Below are 25243 nucleotides of genomic sequence, written 5' to 3'. Positions count from 1 at the left end.
CTACTAGGCTGACATGGCCTCTCGTCGGCCCTGACAGTACCAAAGAACTTTCAAGCTCTTACAAAGTTAGTACTTTGAGTTTCTGGAAGGAAATGACTAACCTGCTAAGTGTAAGAGAGTAACAAGAGGTTTCTAGATCGTTTAAAGTATTGCTGTTCTGTAACAGTTTTTTTTCTGCCACATATCGTTTGAGTGTGTGTGGGTATAACTGCTATTGATGAAATATGAATTTTTGTAATTATTAATAATTTTAGTGCATGGGAGAAATCTTGTTCGCATTTTTCATTTTGAGAAGATTATTTTAATATACTTGAAAAAAAGCATACCCAGGAATTTCGTGGATGATGAATCCGTGTGAATGGCGTCCACAAAATCAGCGTCAGTAGGGTCAATTCGCACGCTTGGAGGCATATTCTGAAAATAAGGTTGTGCAGGGTCAACAGCTGAAAGTTACGAAAAAGTAGTTTCAGTCATCTTTGTGAATAACAATTATTACAAGCTGTTTCTAGAAGCTTATTCATGGTATCGAAACATTTTAAGGAAACATCTTTTGCTTTTGATGCTAATACACAAACTTTTACCACATGATGGTAAGCGACATTTTTCGATCGTTATACAAAAAAATCAGATGATTTAAAAAAAAAGAAAAAAAAAACAAACAAACAAAGCACTGTTACTTTTACCACCTCTTTTACATGAGTTTTAAACTCAACATAACTGCTTTCCATAATGGTTATTTTTTAAACTCTGCAGTCTGCCAGTTGATCTAACGCAGCTTCATTAGAAATACTGAAAAGTTCGTTTAAAAATATACATATAAGGGTAAAACGGCACCAGTAACAGACATGCTTAAAACATCGCTCTCAGGTTAACTCAATTTTCTGAGACTTTTAATGTATTTAGACTTTTAAAACTATTTTTCTCTCACGCAATTACATCTCATCTAATGTTTGTCTGCTTCTGAATTCTCTGAAGTAGTTAATTCTATTTTTATTAGCTCATTTTCGAAAAAAGGGCTGACCCCCAGTAACAGAACAGTATGTTTTGAGACTTTCGTAAATACTCTTTTCGTACCAGGGAATTATACGAATTGTGTAATAATGAAAATAGTGCAAATATATAGCAATAGAAAGAGCATATTGAGACATTTTTTGACGAAAAACATTATTTGCCCTCGTGCCTCCGTTATCGAAATATAAGGTCTTAAAATCTGCCAACATTTTGAGAAAAGTCGCCCTACTTTAAAGACTTGATCCCAAGAAACACAAGATACCTTAAAACCACATGAGACAAAGCCTATGTGGTCAAAACATACATCTGCAAAGCGTGTGAAAGGTGTCTTTCATTTTTCACCGAAACTCGCTCTATTTGCCGAAGATTCTTAATTTCGAAAGGCTTGAAGACCTCATATTTCGATAACGGGAACATGAGGGTAAGTATTTTATGCGCCTAGAAGCATATTTTACTATACTCTTTTTGTTGCTACTTATTTATTTTTTTCATTAATATACTATTTTATGGCTTCCTGGTAAGCACCGATAGTTATTCTGTTTCTGTCAAATAGCATTATTTAGCTATTTTTCTTGGTGCCAGTTCGTTAGTTCAGAGTGTAACTCATGAGTTGAAATGCGCGATTAATGTTTGTTATAAAATCAGTTTTATAAGGCAGGCGATCGAGCGGTCAATTTCGTACAATTTATTATATGATACAGAGGGTTATAAACGGTGAAAAAAATTTGTACGTGAATTTATACTTCAGTCTTTTTCAGTAAAACAGTCAGTTAAAATTAAATGTCAATTAAAAAGGTAAATAAATAATAAGTGAATAAAGTAAAAATAAATAAATAATACCTATAATAAATTAAGTAAATAAATAAATTAATGGATAGAAATAAATGAATGATCAAAACAAAAATAAAAGTTTAAAATTTTATTCCTTTATCAAGTTTTGAGTTCTGGAAGAATTTCAAACTGTATACCGGTGGAACGTAAAACGGCATTTGAAATTACAACATTCGAGCGGTGCTAGACAGTAGGGTAACAGCTTTTAATCAAACATAAAAAAAAAGACAACTATGGAAAATAAGTGTGAACTTGTAATACCTGTGATGCGGCCAAGTTTGATATTTTTAAATCTTTCTCCAGCGTATCCAGCTATGTGCGACCCAAGACTATGCCCGATGATGTGACAATCCATCGGATTTACGTTCTTAAGTTTCTGGAAAGATATTTTAAAGAAAAATTAGATAAACGAAGAACATTTTCTCATTCCTTGCTTATTTAATTGTATTTCTTTCTCAGGCAGCTTCGGTACAAATGTTCGAAGCTTATAGGGACTCAAATTTTATAGTTATGCGAGTAAGAAGTGCTGAAACTACTGAGGATATTTTTCTGGCTAAAACACTATTCACGCAGCGCAAAATGTGTTTACTAGTTGTTATATTTTAAATATTACAATAAACTTTTTTAGTTGCTTCATAGACAAACAATTTGAGCTGGATTACCTGTTGAAAGGAAGGAATCATATCGAACCCTAATCTTTAGTATTATCTACAAAAATTCATGCGTGAAAAAAGAAGAAAAGAAAAAAAAAAAAAAAAAAACTCAGAGCTATGGGGGAACTTTTGTACATGAGATCATCAAGCAGTTAGAGATACCATACTTCATGTAATTATATATTTTGTTCTACGTTCTATTAAGTACGTAACTGTCACCACGGATTAAGAAAGTGATGATTAAATCCTTCCTCAAACCAATTAAACTCGCGATAAAGCCTCAAAATATAAATTTACTACACTTGTATGATTTTACTTAAGACTGCTTAGTGCATGAAGTTGTTGAAGCGTTTTTCATCTTTGCTTTACAATTAATCTCAAAAAACGTATCTCCATTTTCATGTATTAAACATTTAAAGTTCCTCAACTATTTTTCCATTGTTTTAATTTGTTTTTTCTGTCCTCATATTGGGATCGGAAAATGAACTGCACGTGGTTTTGAAAACAGTTTCATAATATACGAGTGATAATCAATAACTAAGCGCTCCCTTTTCTCTATTTTGTCGTTTCAAAGTTTGGTTTACTTTAGAGTTAAGGTTAAGGTGGTCTTGAGTAACAGAATGGTGAACAAGTACTGCGAAGGCGGATTAAAATCAGAGAAAAGCGCTTTCAGTACACTGTTATAACCAGAGGTGCCAGATGGGTGCCCTTTTCCGCCTTAGGGTGCAAAGACGGAACCACAGGGTGCCATGGAGGCTAGGAAATAATTGTTCCGACATCTTTTAGCACTTCAATGGATGAAAGAAGTTAATGAAGGGCCATCAGCCCACGCAGTAGACAATAGCAGAATCTTTTCCTACGTAAGGGTGCCTCGCTCGAGCATGCGCTTTGCGCTCCGGCATAAGTTTAGTTCAGCCACTTTAATGGTGGACGACAAAGCTGGCTACGTTGTTGTGGTACTAAATTTTCACATTGAATATACAACGAAACTAGATTGAAATTTAAAATTTCCTCGACAAATCTTCAAAACCTTGCGTAAGTACAGGCATTTAATCATGGTGTAACATTTAGGGCTTTTCAACAGGCTTACTGTTTTCAGAGTTGTGTTGCAAAGTAAACTGAGTACTGCTTATTGTTTAGTCAACAGATTTAAACAGAGTGATGTATGGCTTTTTCTATCATGTGTAATAATGTATGGTGTTACTTGCTTATAGCGTCAGCGGTCTCGCGGATTTTCCCCAAAAATGTTTATTGTTAGCAGTATGAAATAATTAATAAGTGACGGGAATGAAAATGCAATGACGTAACTAACTCTTAGAGCAGATACACTAAATGTCTTTTTCATCTCAATAAAATAACTGCGTAGACGTAGCTAACAGAGGAGCAAAGGGCGGGGGGGGGGACGGTTTCAAAGAGAAATCTCTCTATAGGTTTTACGAATGTCGTCCATGACTCATGACTTGACGTGTTTACGTTTGTCTCGTTGGTGTTATTGCAAGAAACGAATGCAGTGCCTACGCGTTCATTTCTGTTTTTTTTTCTTCTGATTTCTGTTACAATGCTTTTCATCAGGTAGAATGCTAGCAATTTGTTTCGAGTTTTAATGTCAAAAATGTTCCTATTTAAAAAAGAAAAAAAAAGTGCTTTTAGGTTACTTACGTTCAAAAAGGGTATTCAAATGTCGAACCATATTTACGTATCAATATCTTGATTAAAATATTTTAAACTTTTATGAAACGCCTGCGTTTTATGAAACGATTTGATTTTTCCGTGATTGTAATCTTTCTGAATATTTTTGACTGGGCTTGTAAATGATCCATAAATACCTACACTCTTAATTTTCGGTATCATGCTGTAGTAAATGTCAATATCATTTAAAGCTACTGAGCAATCCAAGGGTATGTTTGAGAGTTAGAGCTAGGATATAAGAATTGAAGTCATGAAAACTTCTAAATTATGTTGGAAAGTCAGAAATGCCTTAAATGACAAGTTTTAATCCAAACTGAATTCAATGTGAAAAACGTACCGAGTCTTCGTATATCATAATTCAAAACAATAAATAGAACACAATAATATTCAAAAACGCACACAACATGGGGGGAGGGGGGGGGCAGGATCTGCTGTTGGAAGCAGTAAAGGTGCAATTTTTCTCTCCTGGGGTTCCATCTTACACCCACGTTGGGTGAAGGGTGCCTGTTTTTCACCCTAGTATGAGGTGCCATTTCGACTCCGTATTGGGTGCCGCTGGTGAACAATGGTCACCCCTGAAAGGTGCCAAATGCATCCTGTAGTTTTAAACAGTGTACCCAAATTTACTCATCCGGCGGAACGCGTGAACGTTTTTGTATCCTTTTTCTTCATTTTAAGGGTAAGTGAAGAAAATCTTGGTTAACCATTGTCATTTGAGGGTAATATTTTATACATTACAACATGAGAATTTTGGTAAGAAAAAAATAAGCACAACTCTGTACTTATTTTCACATAACCTAATGAAAAGGAATAAAAACTGAAACATTTCCTTATGTGAATAAATTAATTAATAAAATGTCGGAGGAAAGATGACATTTTTTAGAGAAAATCCTTTCGAGTAATATCTTCGTCTCTTTATTTCTAATAAAATTGTAATTGATTAATTGATATTCTTATGTCTCTGAACGATCGTATTATTCAACTGCGTGCTAAAAGAGAAAAAAACAAATATAAATTCTAAATGATAAAATTTTAAGTAAACCTACCTGTAAAGTTTGAATCAGTAATGCTATTTCAGCTCCTACTACTCGTGTATTGGCAGTAGCTTGAGTGTAAGGTAATCCGTTTCCTTTGCTCCAGTCTACTATTATAACATTATAATTTCCATGTAGAAGTAAATTGTCTTTGAGTTCCTAGAATATTTGTTTCAAGTAAAAAAAATAATTTAAAATTAAAGCATAATATTTTGAGAGAGCATAAAGTAAACTGGTTCTTTTAATTCCATTTTAAAATACCGTACAAGAAAATACTCTTTTCCAACAATCGAGTACTATCTAGACTACACGTGTCATTGAGGTTGAACCAAAAATCTCCAAGTCCTTAAGAAAAGTCTTAATGACAACTGAAGTCAATTGGAATTTTATGATATAAGCAAAAATTATACAATTAAGAAGTTGCACCCAGTAAACTTACTGTGTAGTCAAATGTCCATACTTGGAACAATTTTGAGTTCTGACCTCTAGTAGCATATCAATAAAATGGTAGCATGTCAATAAAAATGTTTTCCATTTGAACGAAGTACCCTAGAACCTTTTTTCTAGAAACCTTTTTTTTTTGGTTCATAATTTCTATGTGCTCATCTCCCCGTTATGGAGAAAAAGTCATAAAGTTGGCCAACATAAAAAAAGAACCTTTGTGAGAAACGGAAGGTACCACGTGCTTTCACTGTCTGCATGTGACTGGACATCCATATACGAATAGTGTGTAAGATGTCTTCCAGTTTCCACCATAACTCGCTAAATTTGGAGGCTTTTCTTGAAATTTCGCAAAATTTCAGACCTGATGTTTCAATAACGGGGAGACGAGAGCAAATAGTTTATGCATCCAAAAACCTGTTTTACTAGGCTCTTTCGATTGCTACTTATTATTATTTGCATTGCTATACTATCGTGTGGTTTCTTGGTTAGAAGTTTGGCAATTTAGATCATTAAAATCCTTTTTTTAAATGATTTTTACTGTGATGATTTTCAGCTTGTATTTGTTAGAATTAACTAAAGACTTCCATGCCATTGAAGTAAGAAACAAAGAAGAGAAACAAACCTCCATCCACTTTCCATATATCGTACTATCAATGAATCCATGAGTAATGAACTTTGTTTCATGGCTTGGGTCCAACGGTGAAGAAATGATTTCACTCGGCTTGCTCTCATCCAAGTAATAGACTTCTTTGGGATGAAGCTTCGTGTATAGATAAAACTGTGTTCGTATGGTTAATCTGTCTTGAGGTAAAACATTTATTGGCCGGTAGCGATAGTGGAAAAAATCATCCGTTATCTCGAAACAGCCCAATCCCGTCATACATCGTTTATCTCCTACAATTAAAGTTCACAAAGTGAAATTAAAAATATAACTCACCATGGCTGCATGTAATTTAATTTATGCAGTAGGAGAAAAGAATTTCGACCAGTGGTTTGAAGTAGCACGCTACAAGTAGCGACGCTACTGTAGTAGCTACATTTTTGAGTAGTTTGTAGTGTAGCGCACTACTTTTTTAAAAAAAGTAGTGTAGTGAGTAGTTAACTACAAAAAATAGTAGTTTGTAGCGATTTCTGGAAACTACTTTTAAATAAACTGAAAACGAAAAAAAAAAAAGGTTCAAACGAATTTGATTGGCTCAAATTTTACACAAGTACATCAGCGGATGCAATGAGAAATAAGACTCATAAAAATACGAGCTGACCTCAGGCATTTCATTTTGACGCCATACGTTCTATCTGTTTGACGCCATTAGTTTTTTTGCCGTTGTAATTTTCATATTTCACCAATATTCATATTGCAAAAAACACTTATTTTCGCGAAAATAAAGATATCGGTGATTTCGCGAATTGAAAATTTGGTGAATTTTATATGAACTGACCGAAGATTAAAAAACAAAAATATTTTAGCGAGGCTTAAATTTTTGACAGTAATTACCAAATAAAAAGAAGCTACAGTCGAGTCCCGACTTACGCGAGGGATGCGTTCCAAGACTCCTCGCGTAAGTTGAAATTTCGCGTTGTAGAGAAATGTTGCGTCTACAATTTTTTTATAAATACAACAAGTTCTTTTAGACACTGTGAAACACCCCCTTAAACTGCTTTAAAGTATTCCTCAACTATACATTAGTTTCTTACACAATGAACTGAACTTTTACTGTTTTTAAAAAATAAAAAAAGTCATTTTATTCAACATAAAATACTTAAAGTTGCACAAAATGAATACTCAATGGGAGGGAAAGACATGAAATAAAACAACACGGCACGCACAGAAAGTAGTAATAATAAAATGCTGCACTATAACACTGAACAATAGATACAGTAATAATATTCATGAGTTGAAAAATAAAGATAGTGATGATTTATGCTCCTTTCTTTTTCAATAAATTTTTAAATACGGTTGCTTCGCCTTGTCTTTTATAACGATTCCATTTTATGAGAACAGCCTCTTTTCCTGAACTCTTTAATCCACAGTACAAGAGCAGCTTTCCTTTTCATAAAACATATTTACTTTGCTTAGACACTACTCTGCAATTCAATACTGAAACTAAGTTCTGAAGTCTAAGTTCTAAGTTCTGATGTTTTGATTTTTAATTGTACTTATGAAAGATTCACTCATATTTATTTTCGTGCTACCGTCGACGTTTTGTAGTTGTTCAAGCATATCGAGAATCTTAACCGATTTTTTTTGGCAGGAACTTTTTCTTCCTATCTTCAAACTTTGGTTGAAACAGTGCACGAAGGCGTCATTCTATTTCATCAACTTTAATAATTAGAATGAAAAAAAAAAAGAAAGAAAAGAAAAATGCTGAGTGGTTATTTGAGCAATAACAATGCGATACGTAGAGTAGTTTGGTGTGAGAACTTTCGCTGCCGTCAGTGATGCTAAAGGGATGTAATAATATTCGCGAAATCAATATTTAGTAGCCAATAACGAAGCCGATACCCGATACTTCGTTCCAAAAAAAAAAAAAAAAATCGTGTTGTCGACGAGGAATTCGCGTTAGCTCTAAAATTCTTTACTCGTGAAAAACTCGCGTTATAGCCCTTTCGCGTAAGTCGGATCGCGCTGTAGAGGGAGTCGACTGTACTTAAAATGTTATAGAAAAGGATGAAATTGAACTGTTCTGGATGACTTACAATAAATACGAGCATTACAGTGTGTGAGAGTATGATAACGGACATTTTTCTTAATGTCTTCTGATGAGCTAATTTATCAATCTTTTTTGTTCAATTCACTTAATGTGTGTGTGTGTATCAGGATCCCCCCCCCCTAAAAAAAATCGAAAGTTGATTTTTCAAGTCGCACACTCTCTTATATTTTATCCTTTTACATCCAAAAAAAAAAAAATCATATAATTTGAACAACGGCAGCAAGTGCCGATTATGTCTGAAAGTGTGAATCAGCATCTGTGTAATGCTAGGCCAAATTGAAATAAAATGTTTTTTTAGAAACTCAAAATTTCTGTTGATGAAACGTTCCTCCTATACCCACATATGCACCACAAAAACATTTATTCAAATTAAAAAACATTTAGATATCCCACACGTGCCTAACATTTATAATTTTCTTCAAAAAATTAAGTTTTTGATACATATTTTCAGAAATGTAAGATTTTACGAAATTATCAAGCTGAAAAATATAAACAGTAAAGTAGAAAAGTAGGTAATTAGCGTTAAATAGAAATGTTTGTTTTCCTGCAATTTTTAAGTCTCCCACATAGTACTCAAAGATCTGGTTTTTTTCCAGGTTGAGTTAAATTTTTCATTTAAAATATATTATTATTTTTTTATTCGTTTGTAATCGTTGATCTGTAAATGTGTTCGTTATTAATTTTTGAACTTGATATTCTATTTAAATTTATATGTAATTTTTTAAAAGATAACTGAAAAAAAATCAATTTTTTAAATAAAATTATAAATTTTAGGTCAAGTGTGGCATATTTAAATGTTTTTTAATGTGAATAAATGTTCTTGTGGAACATGTGAGGTGTTGGGTACAGGGGCAACGTTTCCCAACAGAAATTTTGAGTTTCTAAAAAACTTTTTTTTTCTTTTTTTTCTTTTTCTTTTTTTTTTTTTTTGCGATTTGGCCTAGCATACAAGTACTGTTTTACACTTTCAGGTGCAAGTCGGCACGGGTTGCCCTTGTGCAAATTGTATGAAACTTATTTTCACGATTGTTTTGACGCAAGAGGAAAAATAAGAGTGTATGCGACTTGAAAAATTGACTTTCATTTTTTGAGGGACAGCCTATTGTGTATGCTTTTTATTTGCTTATTTTTTTGGAAAGTAGCGAAGTAGCGACTACATTTCAGAAGTAGTTTGTAGTTACTACATTTTGAAAAAAGTAGTTGTAGCTGTAGTTAACTACATTTGTAACAAAGTAGTTGTAGTTGTAGTTCGCTACAAAAGAAATGTAGTTTTTCCAACCACTGACTTCGACGCTTTTGGCCGAGGGCTAAATTGGCTGAAGTTTCAGAGCCGTCTGAGAGATGGGGAGGGGGGGGGGAGAAGCGTGCAGGATGATTGCTGCTGGTGCTAAGATCTGATATGTTGCCATAGAGTGTTATTTGCAGAACTATTTAGTTTTTAAAAACTATTTTTCTTTTATTGAAGCAGTTTTCAAAGCGTCCATGCATAAGAAATAATAATTATACTCTGTCGAATCCCGTTTTAACGAAATCTAAGGGACCATCGAAATCATTTCGCTGAAACGAAATTTCGTTACACCAATATTAAGATAGTTGACGCTGTAACGGACTTCGCTAAAACGGAATTTGACTGCATTTATTTCCCGTTATTTATTATATGATTGCATGTTCAGTTATGCAATAATTAAAGTATATAAAGCTGTATTTTACTCTTCATTATACGCGGTTTTGGCGGATTTGAAATTAGGTCTTGGAATTTTCATCTATTGTGGGTACTACAGAAGTTGTAGCCAATTTCATATCTGCTGGAGGGGAAGGGGGAGGGTAGTGCTTAAAAATACTCAGTCAGATCACTGCCATTTTTAGGATGGCTCAGTACATTAATATTTTCAAATCTCTTATACAGTGGCAGCTAAAATTATTTTTTTTATTACTTTTATTGGAAATACAAAAGAATTTCATATTCACAGAATGAAAATTGAATTTAGAAATCCCTGCTGGTATGGGGAAAAAATATTAGAGCATTTAGATTTGTGTTTTCTAAAAAGCAAAATTTTTTTGTGTTTTGTTCTCCACATTGCACTACATAACGATATAAATGTTTAGTAAGTGATTAGGGACATCACATTTTATTTTTATAGTCATAATGCTAGGTAACTTAAAGAATTTGAGAAAAGGAAAGTGGTTGCTTGACAAACTTCACGACTTACTGTACGTCAAATAGCAACAAATCTGAATAGCTAGAGATCGGTCATTTAGAGATTTCTCAAAAATCTGGGCAAATAAGGACACTAAAGTCGAGCAGGCAGGAAATCTTCTGGTTATGTACGTGTGAAACACATGATAATAAAAAACGAGCTTGCTCCAAAAAACAAACATCAAGGGAAATAAGATGGGAATTCAAGTTACGATACAGTTTTTGAACTGTTCAACATGTTTTTCAAAAATAAAAAAAGTTACATAATGAGGAACTAATGTGACGACAAACTCTTAAAATAGTTCATAAGAGACCACCGGTTGAGTGCTAAAAATGCGTTGTTTTTTTATAAAAAGTGGGATAATGTAAACTTTTCTGATGAGCAAAAATTTGATTAGGATGGACTAGATGCTTTCTGATACTTCTGGTACGATCTCTGTGAAGAGGAAAAAGATATCAATGGATACATTTGGAGGAGGATCAGTAATGGTTCGAGGATGTTCCGCAGCAGACGGAAACTATGCCAGTATTTTTTGTGCAGGGCAGAATGAATTCGGAGAGTAGTGTTGATGTATTGAGCAATAATTAAAAAAAAACACCGTTAATTACGAGTTTAAAAAATTTGTTCTAGCTGGATAATGCCTATTTAACAAGCTTCTCAAGCCTCAAAATCATTGCTTGATGCTCATTTCATGAAATTACTGCACTGGAAGGACAAACGGCTAGGTATAAGTTTAATAGATACTTTGAGGCATTCGGACACCCGAAGTATGAAAAAATGGTATTCAATATCGAAACAAGCAAGATTTTATTTTCTTCATCGAAAAAGCCAGATTTAAATGTTCCAAAAACGTTTTTCAACTTCCATGACATCAAGACTGATAAAAGTAATTGAAAAAAAGAGGGATATTATTCATTACTAGATTTTTTTCAGGGCAAAACGATCGTTGTCTTTATAATTTTGTCCATTTTTAAGTGACGTTTTTTTTATGATTCACGGGAAAACATTTATATTTTGCATTTTCAAATGTTCTGCCTTCCTCAAAGATTTCTTGTATAAAAGGGTATTTTGTGTATAAATTTCACTGAATTATTTCAGATTTTTTTTTAAATCTGCTATTTTCTGTTGCCCTTATATTTCTGACTATCACTGTGTACTTCATTGGATTATTGAAAATGTTTCTCTCTTGCATTGTAGGTGTTTTCTTGAAAATGTTTTGATATATTCATTACAAATCATGTCCATGACATTCCATTCCTCAAAACCCCATTAAAAATCGCCGTACATAAATATTATGCTTATGTATGATAGTACGAAAGTTTGGTTAACTTGTTAGCCAATAATTGTAGATAGTCTTAAAGTTTTATCCACTAGTATTTTAGGAACGGCCCTTGTGTGTTCTCATTGATTCTACTTATTACAAAATGAAGTGTTCTGTTTCCGCTTTCGATTCATCTCCCATCTCTCCGTAGCACAGCTATGCTCACAATTGTATGGAACTTATGATTTTTTTCCTTCTAAAGGAATAGTTTCATTTTTCTTTTTACCCGACGCAAAAGAGGGTAATGTGTTTATGAGTCTATATATGTATGTATGCTTGTTCCTATGTGGCGTTGTAGAAACTAAACACTTTGGCCAATTTTGATAATTCTTACCTCAATCAATTTGTCTTAAACTTGCAAGTGTCATTAAGCACATGGCACTAATCAAAATTCATCATAGCAACAACCAGTCACCATATTGTCGATTCGGGATCGTTTCGTGAGAGATTCGTCGTCTCGGATCTAAGACGCGTATGTCCTCACAGATGTCAATCTATGAAATCATATCGTTGGCGATTCCAGAGCACGCGTTTTGGCTGCCTGCATTATTTGTTTACCAAGTCTACTAAGTCGAATTTGATCAGATTCCCGACTTTTGCGATAGTCAGCCATTCTTTTCGCAGTGCTATAAAGCACTTTTTTCTTTCTTGTAGGTGAAACACTTTTATAATTAAGTAGATTTTGATCTCTAGCACGTTGCATTTGTTTTTGTCGTGATTCTGGAGACTGAGTTTCGCAACGTGTACTTTCTTGACGGCCTTTCTTAGTTTTGCAAGAAAGATTTGACTGACAACGTTTCCGAGCTCGCGTCATCATGAGTTATACAGGCTGTTTATATAGCTGTGGTTGACATAAGTTTGCGCATTTTTGCTAAAAATCAAGCATTTGTAGCTTTGAGACAAGTTAGGTCCCTAGAGGGACTAATAGTCAGTAGTTTAGACCACCGCAAGTTACTTAATAATTCTCACACTGTAAACTCTCACAATGAAATGCTAAAATTGCGAAATTTGCAGTCTTATAATCATAATAACTAAGTCAATGAAAATTAATTAAAGTGTGTAAAATAAAGAAATAATTATAAAACGAGCTGATGTGTGCATCACATGACTTCCTTTTACACCAATTCAATGTTATTTCCTTATTATTCCATTTTAATGTGATTCAATAGTTAACTCTCTAAATATCACCTACAGTGGCCAAATTGAAACCAGATTTTAAAAAAAAAGAAAAAATCGCCAAATTTGTCGCCATGTTGGCGACAAGACTTGGCGACCAAAAGACTGGCGATACATCGCCAAGTGTCCCCTAAATTATAACACCACTTGAGTTTGCATCGAAATTAACAATGATTTCCCCCCAAAATGGTGCAAAAGATCCCTTTAGAAACACTCGAATGCAACCAAAAGGGGAGGTGCACAACTACACCCCACTAGGAGCCTGCGTACAAAATTTCAACTTTCTAGCACATACCGTTCTTGAGTTTTGCGACGTACATACAGACGTCACGAGAAAATTCGTTGTAATTAACTCGGGAAACGTCAAAATAGATTTTTCGGGCGTCTATACGTTCTTAGGTATGTATGCACGTGTGGTCGGGTCGAAAAAAAACTCAACATTCATTAGGGGCTGAGCAAAAAGGAAATTAAGGTCAATTTTTGAGTGAAAAAATTTTATGAATACAATACTTCCTTTTTTGTAAAAGGAAGTAAAAACAAACAACCCAATTGCGTAATAAAAAAAAAATGAAAAGAAAAAAAAAGCCTAGTAGTTTAGAATGTTACTGCGGAGTACAGAAGGGGAGTAAGAAAGTACTACGGAATAACTACAGCATTGAAATAGTTTTATAATCGATATACACATAAGACAAATCATAAATTCAAAAGCAGAATAGAAGGATCAACAGTCGGGGCCATTCAAATTTTACGCGGTTCCATGACTGGTCAAAAAAGAATGGGTCCCGACTGTTGATCCTTCTATTCTGCTTTTGAATTTATGATTTGTCTTACATGAGTATCGATCATAAAACTATTTCAATGGTGCAGTTATTCAGTACTACTTAATAACATTCTAAACTACTGGGTTTATTTTTTTTCTTTATTTTTTAATTTTTTTGTTTTTAAGCAGTCGGTATGTTTTGTTTTAAATAATCATTTTTACTTCCTTTTACAAAAAAAGGAAGTAAAAATTATTATTATTGTATTGGTGAAATGATTATTATTTGTATTGGCGAAAAAAAATTTCACTCAAAAATCGACCTTAATTTCCATTTTGCTCACCCCCGAATGAATGTTAAGGTTTTTTTTCGACCCGACCACCCATGCATATATCACCAAAAACATATAGACGCCCGAAATATCAATTTTGACGATTCCCGAGTTAATTACAACGAGTTTTCTCGTGACATCTGTATGTATGTATGTATGTGCGTATGTGTGTATGAACGTATGTATCTCGCATAACTCAAAAACGATATGTCCTAGAAAGGTCAAATTTGGTACGTAAACTCCTAGTGGGGTCTAGTTGTGCACCTTCCCTTTTGGTTGCATTCTAATGTTCCAAAGGGGGTCTTTTACAACTTTTTGGGGTAAAATCATTGTTAATTTCAATGCAAACACAAGTGGTGTTTTAATTTGGCACACACTTGGCAATATATCGCCAAGCTTTTGGTCGCTAAGTTTTGTCGCGAACTTGGTGACAAATTTGGCGTTTTTTTAAAAAAATAATCTGGTTTTAATTTTGCCTTATTTAGAAAGCTTCTCTTGAATCACATTAAAACTGCCAATATTGGGGAAAATTTATCTATAAAACGTTTTCTTTGCTTCGGTTCGCAACAAACTTGGGGTGAAAATATTTAAAGTATTTCTTTGCTTACTCCGAGGCACTTTATCATTAAATTGGAATAAAAGGAAATCATGTGATGCACACATCAGCTCGTTATATTTTTATTATCATTAATATTACAGTAGAAACTCAACTGTGAGTTCGACCCTACTGGAATCCGGTCTAATGGGGGATCGAGGACGTGCGAATTTATAAAAGTACGGATTAAAAAAAAAAAAAAAACATAAATTGAGTAAGTTTAAATAAACAAACTAATGGACACAGTAAGCATTGCATTTTGAATCCAAGAGAATGATATATAAAACTCTTGATGTATATAAACGTCCAGTTCACGAGACTCAAAAACAATATCAATTCTGATAGATTGTGATTGTTTTGATTCGTTTTTTTTTCTTACTGGAGCTTTTGGTGAAGATTCAATCATCAGTGATAAAAAATAAAGCATATAAAATACTACGTTACCACAAAAAAAAAAAGGTTAACTCTTCACAGGTAAGAGAACGCAAAATTTCAATTCACTAACACAATCCGAGGCTTATTGTTGTTTTAGTGAGTTTTGCGTCATTATGGAAACATTTTTATCCAGAAAGTAGTGAGATGATGGATATTCAATATAAATAAACAGCACTTCTAACGTTATAAAATAGAAAAAACTCTTGGAGATGTTATACAAGGAATGAGACTGGCAGCATAGCATCTGATTTAGAAACTTTAATAAGGCGGAGCCTCGAAAGACGGTAGATGTAATGCACCTACGAACTTGAGCTCGCAAAACTAATTTGTTTGTTCATTTTGATTGTTTTCGTTGGCTGGTTTTTTTTTAATAACTCTAAAAATAAGTGTTTTGGCTTTGAGCAACGGTGAGCTTCCGTGGTTTTGCTTCACACTTAGACAGCATAACGGAAACCTTTGCAAAACTCCAATACACTTACGCAGATTTTTTTAAGAGCCCATGGATTTCGGTGGTTTATGGCAGTATGAGAAGGAAGAGAGTTGTTTCTTTTTGTGATTCCTTATCTGTGGTATAGTTCCTGAGGTGTCATGTTTACAGCTAGGGAATGATGGAGTAAAATACAAAATTACGAATGAAATCATAGCCCATCAATGAGACGTGATCAATGTCACATTTTAAGGTGGGTCAGTTGCACACAGGAAGAAGGGAGCTAGCTCCTTGCTGGTCTGACTTGACATCCATCGCAAGACCTTCCACCGCATCTGCACGACCGTAGACGATCGAAGGACTTCTACCCTGTGTCAGGTAGAGATTCAAAAACTCAGTTTTTGAGCCACGGGAACAAAACCAGGAATTTTGGGGGAACATTGGGAATTTTAAAGTAAACAAACTCCATGTTTTTCCACGTTGATTTTGAGCTTAAAATACAATTGTGTAAGATTTTTTGAGATGATATCATTAATAAAAAATATTCTATATTCTCAGTATGAAACAAGCTATTTAAAATTGAAATCGAATTATAGCTAAATATTTGCTTGTTGAACAAGTTTTTTTTTTTTTTGAAAGGAATTCAAACTGTTTATTGATGTCCAAAACTAACTACGTAAGCCACCCTTGCTGACGTGATAAGTACTGTGAAAGTTATGACTTATCTCAGTGTTAAAGAGTGCTAAATATACAAATGAATCATTCAAATGCTTAATTACAGACTAGTAGTGATCATAAAAGTATTAAACATCCAAATCAACTAGTTAAATATTCATTTGCGAACCAATAAAAAATAGTTAAGGTTAGCTATGCAGTCTATTTGGCATAATGTTTTCTTGGAAAAAAGTTACGTTATTTGCATTTACAGCAGTAAAAAGCATAATTTTTTAAAAATCTTATAGAAGAAAGGTTAAAAAATAGACAAAGTTTTTCTTTAAGTTACTTAAAAATTACTGGGAATTTTCAAAATTTCCTTCCTTGAAATCCCGGTCTATTCCACGAAATATAGTCGGTTTTTCTTTCCCTTGCAACACAGTGCCATGCGATGACCGCCACATAATAATCGTAAGACATCACTCTAAATGTTAGGAAATGGTTGAGATAAGTAGAAAGATCCAGCCATCCATCCCGACCCTATCTGTGGTAACTTCTTCATGGTAATGGCAATCCTAAGGTGTCATGCCGGGAGGAAAGTTCTAAGTCACATATATTGAAATCGCGGCAGAGGAAACGTAAGTATCCCAGTAAAACTTACCGACACGTGCCATCTGCACGGGAAGGTCTGAAGATGAAGTGACTGCATCGTCTTCAGTAGCATAAACGAAAGAAGAATTCCATAATGGAGTGGCAGAAACAAAACTGACACTGAGAGCCAAACATGTGTATAATACGCATTTCGCCATTTTTGTTATTGCGCTGACAATGTTTATTCAAAATTATGTTGGATCAAGAGTTTTTATTCAGACGTGATAAGAGTTTAAAGATAGAAACTGAGATTCAAGATCATAGTTTATTTTACTTACGACTGATAAAATGGTCCTTGTTTCATGGTTAGATAAAAACGATCTAACTACCTCTTTCATTTGTTCACTTTAATAGGAAAATAGGAAGTTTCATGACCGTTTATCTTTGCATTGTGTGTGTGTCTTTCACATTGTTCTGCAGCTTCGGTGAAAGAAATGAAAGATATAGTGTAAAGCTTAACTAAGATTTAGTTTTAAAATCGGGAGTCCCCAAACGTGAAATCATTTCAGATGATTCACCTCATGATCTGCTTGTCGTTTTACCTAGTAGTTTTTAGTCTGCTAGTAGTAGATCTGTTGATGTAGTTTAAAACGTTTTCACAATTCATAGACAAGATTTACGTAGATTTAGTTAATAGTAGTTAATAGTAATAGTAGTTACTTAATAGTAATAGTAGTTACTTAATAGTAATAGTAGTTAACAGTTTAGTTAATAGTAAATATAATAGATTAGATTAAAATAAAAAAATTCTATGGAGTTATTTGCTCTTATTATACAGCCGTAATTACTGTAAAACAAACTCATTTTGGTTTAAAAAAAAAAAGCTCTGTAACTATTGTATGAATGCAAAAATCAAATTTTGCTTTTATCAACCTATCGTTAGAATTGCAATAGTTTTCAAAAAAAATGGAACCTGCACCCTTTTTTTCCTTACTTTACTAACGCGGTATCATATTTTTACGGATTAAAAAATAATGAACCTGGATGAGCATATTATTCAACAATAGTTTATATATTTTTTCTGTTAGTGATGCGCAAGTTGAAGTTTTCATTTGCTTTTACCTGCAATTTAAGAAGCCACAGGTGCCCTTTATCTGATTGTTGTTCTTGTTGTCGTGTGCCAGCTAGGCTGGCAATTTTGAGGTGCGCTGCTTCACTTTTCCAACTGTACCGTAATTTGGTGTGAAGTCCGACTTCTAGAGTACACACATGCCATAAGAACCCGTTTATGTAGGCAACCATTCACATCATAACAACACATTCACACAAAGAAAGGACAAGGACAGGAGAAAGAAAGTACGTCCATGCCCGAGCCGGGATTCGCATCCGGACCTTCCTGTTGCAGTCAGACATCTCTGACCACTAGACAAGGCAGGCGGCCTTTATCTGGTTAAGCTGACAATTGTAGTTACTTGAAATACACCGCTAACTCAGTCATTTCCAGCCGAGGACTGCAGTTTTGTGCTTATTAGCACTCATCAGCCCGGCATAGGAAAGTGACTGAGCTGGAGATGGAAAACCTCTTAAGGAAGCCAAGAGGGCCAAACAAACTGGTAGTTAATGTAGAATTAGCACAGACCAGCCGAGTGACCGAAGCAATGGTTCGGTTCAACTCGAAAATTGATGGCAAGGCACGGTATATTCAGTAAATTACCGCCCATTAGCCAGGGCTAAAGCAGAAATACATGAAATACACCGCTAACTCAGTCATTTCCTAATGACTGAGTCTGGGTCTGTGCTAATTCTGCATTAGCTACCAGTTTGTTTGGCCCTCTTGGCTTCCTTAAGAGGTTTTCCATCTCCAGCTCAGTCACTTTCCTATGCCGGGCTGATGAGTGCTAATAAGCACGAAACTGCAGTCCTCGGCTGGAAATGACTGAGTTAGCGGTGTATTTCATGTATTTCTGCTTTAGCCCAGGCTAATGGGCGGTAATTTACTGAATATAATTGTAGTTACTGTTCATTAATCACACAGATTAACTAAGAAAGTTATATTTATTTAAATAATAAATTAAGAACTGAACAACACTAAATTTAACTCGTACACACATTAACGCCGAAAATCTTCCGAACACTATATAGTTGCCAGTTCATTAAAGAAACAGATGAAAGAAATTAAAGCGCATGAAATAATAAATGTAAAAAAAGGCTTAACTAAAAACAAGATAGGATTAAACAATACTCAACCCTCCCTCCAATTCTTACTTGTTAAAATAAAAAAAAATAGCAATAAAAACTAATTTCAATGGACAAACAAAATTATAGTACTTTAAAACTTAGTAAAACAGTTTATCAAACTTGTCCCTTGACAGTGCTTTTGTAAAAATGTCCGCCAATTGTTCATTACTATTAACATATTCAATATCCACTGTTTAACTATGGTATTTTTCGCAGCATTCCAATGTATTTGGCTGTGCTTGTTTTTAAACCTACTATAACAAGGTTTGTTGCATACGTAATATCAGAACGTGTAGTCGCGGAGGAAACATTAATGATCCAACGGTTTCACGATACGGTACGCACGCTTCCTTGAATAGCATATCGGGTTCAGATGACAGAATAACGTTAGGATCAGCTGGAAGAGTTATGGGTTGGAATCCTCAAGGTTGAACTGTTTGATGATTTTCCTTATGTAGGTCTGAGAATGGATAAAAGTTGAGCCATCTTTGATTTGGTCAATTTCAATTCCGACAAAATAACCATTTTGACATGTAGTAACTTCAAAATTTAAATTCATATTTTCTATATGATGTCATTTAGTATCGTTTCCTCTTCACAACGAAGAAAAACGTCGTCCAATGATGCAGTTGACATTGGACCACACAAATCACAGTATGTTAATTCACCACATTCGGTGGACTTGTTTTTCCTGTTACTGAAAAAGTGTCGATGTTGTTTCCCATACAAGAGTCTTCACACAAGAACTTAGCAGCGTCTGAAAAGTCGATATCATCTATCAGTCCTCTGTCACTTAATTCTTTAATAGTTTTAACGTTAATACACTCTGTCCCAAAAAAATATATGCACCCAGAAGAAATTGAGCTACACTCACGAAACTTGGAAGGCATGTAGTGTATAGGGAGATAAGAATACGATTAAAAATTCAGAATAATAAATAATTTTATTAAGCAATTACAGCATGCAAAAGGTTACAAATCAGTAAGTAGCAAAGCCACCTCTGGCAGCTATACAAACCGAAACACGACGTGGCATCGAATCAATTAGGTCACTTATGTCCCCCTGCGGAAGATCATGCCATAATCTTTGCAACTGCGTCGTTAATTCCCTGTATCCCGAGATGGCTGCAGTTGCCTTCCCAGCATGTCCCAAACATGCTCTATGGCTAAAGGTTTGGTGACCTGGCAGGCCATGGGAGTACGTCATATCCCTGAAGACGATGTTGAGTGAGTCGCGGTATGTGGACGAGCATTGTCCTGCTGATAAATGGCACCTGGGTGACTTAATAGCATGGACAGAACAATCGGCGTTAAAATGCTGTCCACGTATCTGCGAGCAGTCAAAGTACCCTGGAGAACAAGGTAATCGTGTGTCCCAAGAAATCGCTCCCTAACCTGTCACACCTTGTGAAATGGCTGCATGCTTCTCGACAACAAATGCCGGATCAGAGCGCTTGCCAGTGCCCCTCCACATACGTGTGCGGTGATTATCAGCACTGAGACTGAATCGGGATTCATCGCTGAAGATCACACGCCTCCAATCTGTTTCACTTCAAATTGCCTGAGGCCGGCAAAAATCCAGTCGACACTGCCTGTGATGTGGGGTCAGTGACAAGCGTCTTAATGGACGCCGGCTCCTTATGCCAACTTCGGTCAGTCGTCCCCTAATGGTTTCCATTGATACCACCGGATGCCTGGAAGGAGGTAAGTGGCGTTAAATCGATGCTAGTGACGTTGTCGGTGCCGACGTGGATGCTCTTCTGATTGCGCGATCCTCGCTTTCATTTGTGTTCCTGGGACGCCCTGACCCTCCGCGATGGTCGACTCTTCCTTCCGTGATCCACTGTTGCCAACACCGAGCAACTATCATATCACTTCGATTGAGGTGGAGGCCGATACTCCTGTTTGACCAACCTGCTTCTCTGAGGCCTATTATACGACCCCTATCGAACTCCGTCAACTGTTCGTACAGCTGCCGGTTACGGCTTAGAGGCATCTTAAGTCACAATACAGTCTACCGAAGCCAACAGATTCGATTGAATAGCCCAACGGCCCAAGTACTCATGCTTTTAAACTCTCCCACCTGTGCAACTCATATGCTCATAGCGCGCTTAGCCTTGTTTCATTGGCGCTGAAGTTTTAATCATTTGCATATCGGCTACCAAACTGCATTTGTGCTGAGTTTCATGATTGTGACTCTAATTCTTCTAGGTGCATATATTTTTTTTTTGCGACAGAGTGTATAACCCATTCTTTCATGCTAGACCTTTACGCTATCTGTAGCAGAAGCCACATTCGCTTCAACAGCTTTTAATGTTTTAAATATAATTTTATACAGATTATTAGATGTGCAAACTGCTAAGGCGGTGAGGTCATTATCCCGATTGATTATTTTGGCATTATCATTAGTTTTAATGATTTTCATACCCTTATTAGTTACAGTTCCTTCAGAAAATAAATTTCTCTTTAAACCTTGCACATACAGTACATTTGTGATTAGACCCTCAATCCATAAGTTGTTTACTAATTCCAAAATTCTAACACTACCTTTCCTTTCAACTGGAAGCTCTGTATGTCACTCAGACGAATTTTATCGCTTCCATTTAGTTTCTTAAATTCACATAAAGATTGCAAGTCATATGTCATATAGACAATCGATCCACTGTCGAGGACTCATTCACTGTAATAAATAACAAATTCCTTTGTTTCAGCACTAAAGACATTGTAGCTTATAGAGTCTCCCTCTCTTCAATAGAATAATCTCCACCATCATTTCTTGGGTACCCGGAACGACATTCTTTGGCAAAATGTCCTTTCTTGCGACAGGAATAGCAAATAATTTTCAATTTATCAAATCTTGCTTTTACTTTATTTCCTTTCGACTTGTTGGCTGATACTCCTGAATTTTTATGTTTCGCTACTATAAGAGCTGATACGTTTCGCTCGCTTTCAGTCAAGTTTGATTATTCATCAATTAGTCTGGCTGTTAAATTTGATAACGTTTGTTTAGTTTCATCCAATTTCGATGCTTTGCTGGTAAGGTGCCAAGGACTTTGGTGATCAAAGTAGCATCAGTGATGTTCTCACCAGAGCTCTTAGTTTGATGCGCTAAGTTTTCCACACGGGCGATCTATTTAACAACAGTTTCATTTGTGTCCATCTTGAGTTAATGAAACTTAATTAACAAATGCATTTTCTTAAAGTGAGATGCCTGCTTATAAATTGCATCTAATTTCTGCAGCATGGCGAAGGATGATATGCAGCTTTCGATGAGCGTGATTTGCTTAATTTCCATTGCGGCAGTAATGGTGAACATTGCAATGGCATCATCTTTCTCCCACTTTTCAATGTCACGGACGGCTTCGGGTTTCACTTTTTCTCCACTTGCCACATTGTACACACCTTTTGGCTTTTAGTGCACAACTTATTTGAAATCTCCATTGGGAGTAGTTATTACCGTCAAATTTGTTCATTGAAAAAATGCCATTCTTGGTTTCTTTTGATACGACTATGCAAAGAGGCTTAACGAACCGGCAAAACTTCAAATAGCTACTAATGCTAGGAAACGTTCAGTTCTTACTCAACGTAGGTAAGCGACATGGATGCGTTCCTGGGTTCATAACCTGTTCATTAATCACACAGATTAATTAAGAAAGTTGTATTTATTTCAATAATAAAAATTAAGAACTGAACCACAACAAAGTTAACTCGTACACACAGTACCGCCGAAAATCTTCCGAACACTATATAGTTGGCAGTTTTATTAAAGAAACAGATGAAAGAAATTAAAGCACATGTGAAATAATAAACGTAAAAAAAAGGTTTAACTAAAGACAACAAAGAATTAAACAATACTTAAGAGCCAGTTTTTATAAGAACCGGGCAGAAATGGGGTGTTCGGATATACACCATTTTTGATTTTGGTCAATTTTTTATGATGAATTTTTTAAATATTTTAGAAAACACGCATTTTTTTTCCTCCAAAAAATTTTTTTGGGACCTGTAAAAATTCGTAAAGTGGAGCTCGACGTAGAGGTTTTTGTAAATCGGGGTTTTTTTGAATTCGATTATTTCTGTGTATTGAGAATCCGCCAAAAAAATTCTTGTGTTGATAATATGACATTTAGTACCTTAATTAAAATATATCGTAAATTTTGTGGCAGACCTTCAGGGGACATGGACACTGGCAGGGGTGACTAAACTGGGCAGAAAAATGTGTCATGTTTGAGGCCTCCTGGTTCCATGCACTGAGGCTCCACCATGGTTTTTGTACGTAATTTGTGTAATAATATGTACAAATTATTCAATACCCTCATTAGAGTTGCTTGGCTCACTCTCTGCGCTGCCAAAAATTGGCGGTTTTTCTATCGAAAAATGCTAAAAACTGCAGTTTTCCCGAGCCTTTATCTCAATGCACTGAGAGTCAGTGTAGAACTGGATACCTGCATTTCAAACTAGAGTATGTATATTTTCACAAATAAGTGACAGAACTATAGGCAATTTTTTTTCAAGAACACAATACGTATTTCAAAACAGTAAAATGAACTATTTGAACTCTTCAGTTTTCAGTTCAATCAACATATCCGGGTTTAAACTTTCCCCTAGGGACTTCCAGATACTATTTAAAAAACTAGTATGATCAAAAAATTACCATAAAAGAGTTATAGACTGGCAAGTAGACTGATTATGCTTACTCGCATACTTAATAATATTATAACTGGAAGCCAAGTGGAAAAAAGAAAAAGGTTGTTATTGCGGTAAAAAGGTAAGTTATTTCTAACACTCTTTTGAAGGCGTTTTAGGCATATTTTAAAATATTTTAATTAAGATAGCTTTCTTCGTTTCATAATTACTTATTTTCTACCATTTTAGGCCGTGCATTATATAGACAAAAATTATTTTCTCTGCATTAAACTACCATGATGGCAAATAATTTCAAAGTCATATTTTATTACTTATGATAAAATCAATATTATGACATTATAAAACAAGGGTACAATTGCCTAACTGACTAGCGGGAGAGTAAAAGAATTCAAGACACGGCGTATAAATTGAGTACAACGAACTGGATAAGACGTTAACTCGTATGCAATTTCCTCATCTTGAAGTGCATTTTATGAGCCTGCAGAACCATTGCCCATAGTTCTGTCACTTGTTTGAGAAAATACACATACTCTAATTTGAAGTGCAGGTATCCAGTTCTGCACTGACCCTCAGTGTGAGATAAAGGCTCGTGAAAACTGCACTTTTTAGCATTTTTCGATAGAAAAAACCGCCAATTTTCGGCAGAACAGAGGGTGAGCCTAGCAACTAATTAGGGTATTGAATAATTTATATATATTATTACAAAAATTACGTACAAAAACCATGGTGGAGCCTCAGTGCATGGATCCAGGAGGCCTCAAACATGACACATTTTCACTTTCTTTGGCCCAGTTTAGCTACCCCTGCTAGTGCCCACTGAAAGTCAGTCACAAAATTTACGATATGTTTCAATTTAGGTACTAAATGTCACATTGTCGCCACAAGAATCTTTTGACGGATGCTTAATGCACAGAAATAATCGAATTTTAAAAAACTCTGATTTGCAAAAACCTCTACGTCGGAATCCACTTTACGAATTTTTACAGGTGCCCAAAATTTTTTTTGGAGGAAAAGAAAAATTACGGTGTCTTCTAAAATCATTCAAAGAATCCACTGTAAAAGTTTTAGCGAAATCAAAAATGGCATGTGTCTGACCTGCCAGTCTGTTACTGGATCTTAACAGTTACGGACGGTATGCTGGGTTAAAATAAAATAAAAGTGGAACCAACGTACGTTGTAAATCCAGTTGTACAATCGTACAGGTAGTGAGTTAACTATCTGGATGTATCTTAACGCACCGCGAAGCTTGCGCATAAGATCATTGTAAAGATTTATTTACAAAAGATTTCTTTACAAGACTACGGAGAAAATCGTTTTTTTTCCTCGTGTTTGCGCACAGGTGCAATATCTTTCCGCTTTTTAAAAGTGTAGTGATATCAGTAGCTTGTTCTTTGCAGAATTTCGTTTTACTTTCAGTAAGATTTTTGGCTGAACAGGATATTAATGCTCGCCCCCCCCTCAAAAAAAATTGTATTTTTTATTCTGGAAATTGAACCTTACTTA

General features: G+C 35.1%; 1 protein-coding gene across 1 annotated transcript in view; it reads right to left on the bottom strand.

The window, feature by feature from the left end:
• LOC129219216 (pancreatic lipase-related protein 2-like) overlaps window positions 1-17084 on the bottom strand; it is a 91960-nt gene extending 74876 nt beyond the window's left edge. The window contains exons 1-5 of the mRNA XM_054853539.1: window positions 16930-17084; window positions 6285-6556; window positions 5231-5377; window positions 2104-2218; window positions 327-443 (exon numbers count right to left, since the gene is read on the bottom strand). Of these exons, the coding sequence (XP_054709514.1) occupies window positions 327-443; window positions 2104-2218; window positions 5231-5377; window positions 6285-6556; window positions 16930-17077 (799 nt within the window). The 5' untranslated portion in view covers window positions 17078-17084. The remainder of the gene's footprint in view (window positions 1-326; window positions 444-2103; window positions 2219-5230; window positions 5378-6284; window positions 6557-16929) is intronic.
• Window positions 17085-25243: the final 8159 nt, after the last annotated feature.

Source organism: Uloborus diversus, chromosome 3, assembly GCF_026930045.1.
Source record: "Uloborus diversus isolate 005 chromosome 3, Udiv.v.3.1, whole genome shotgun sequence".
Taxonomy (NCBI): domain Eukaryota; kingdom Metazoa; phylum Arthropoda; class Arachnida; order Araneae; family Uloboridae; genus Uloborus; species Uloborus diversus.
This window is presented reverse-complemented; position numbering and strand designations above follow the sequence as displayed.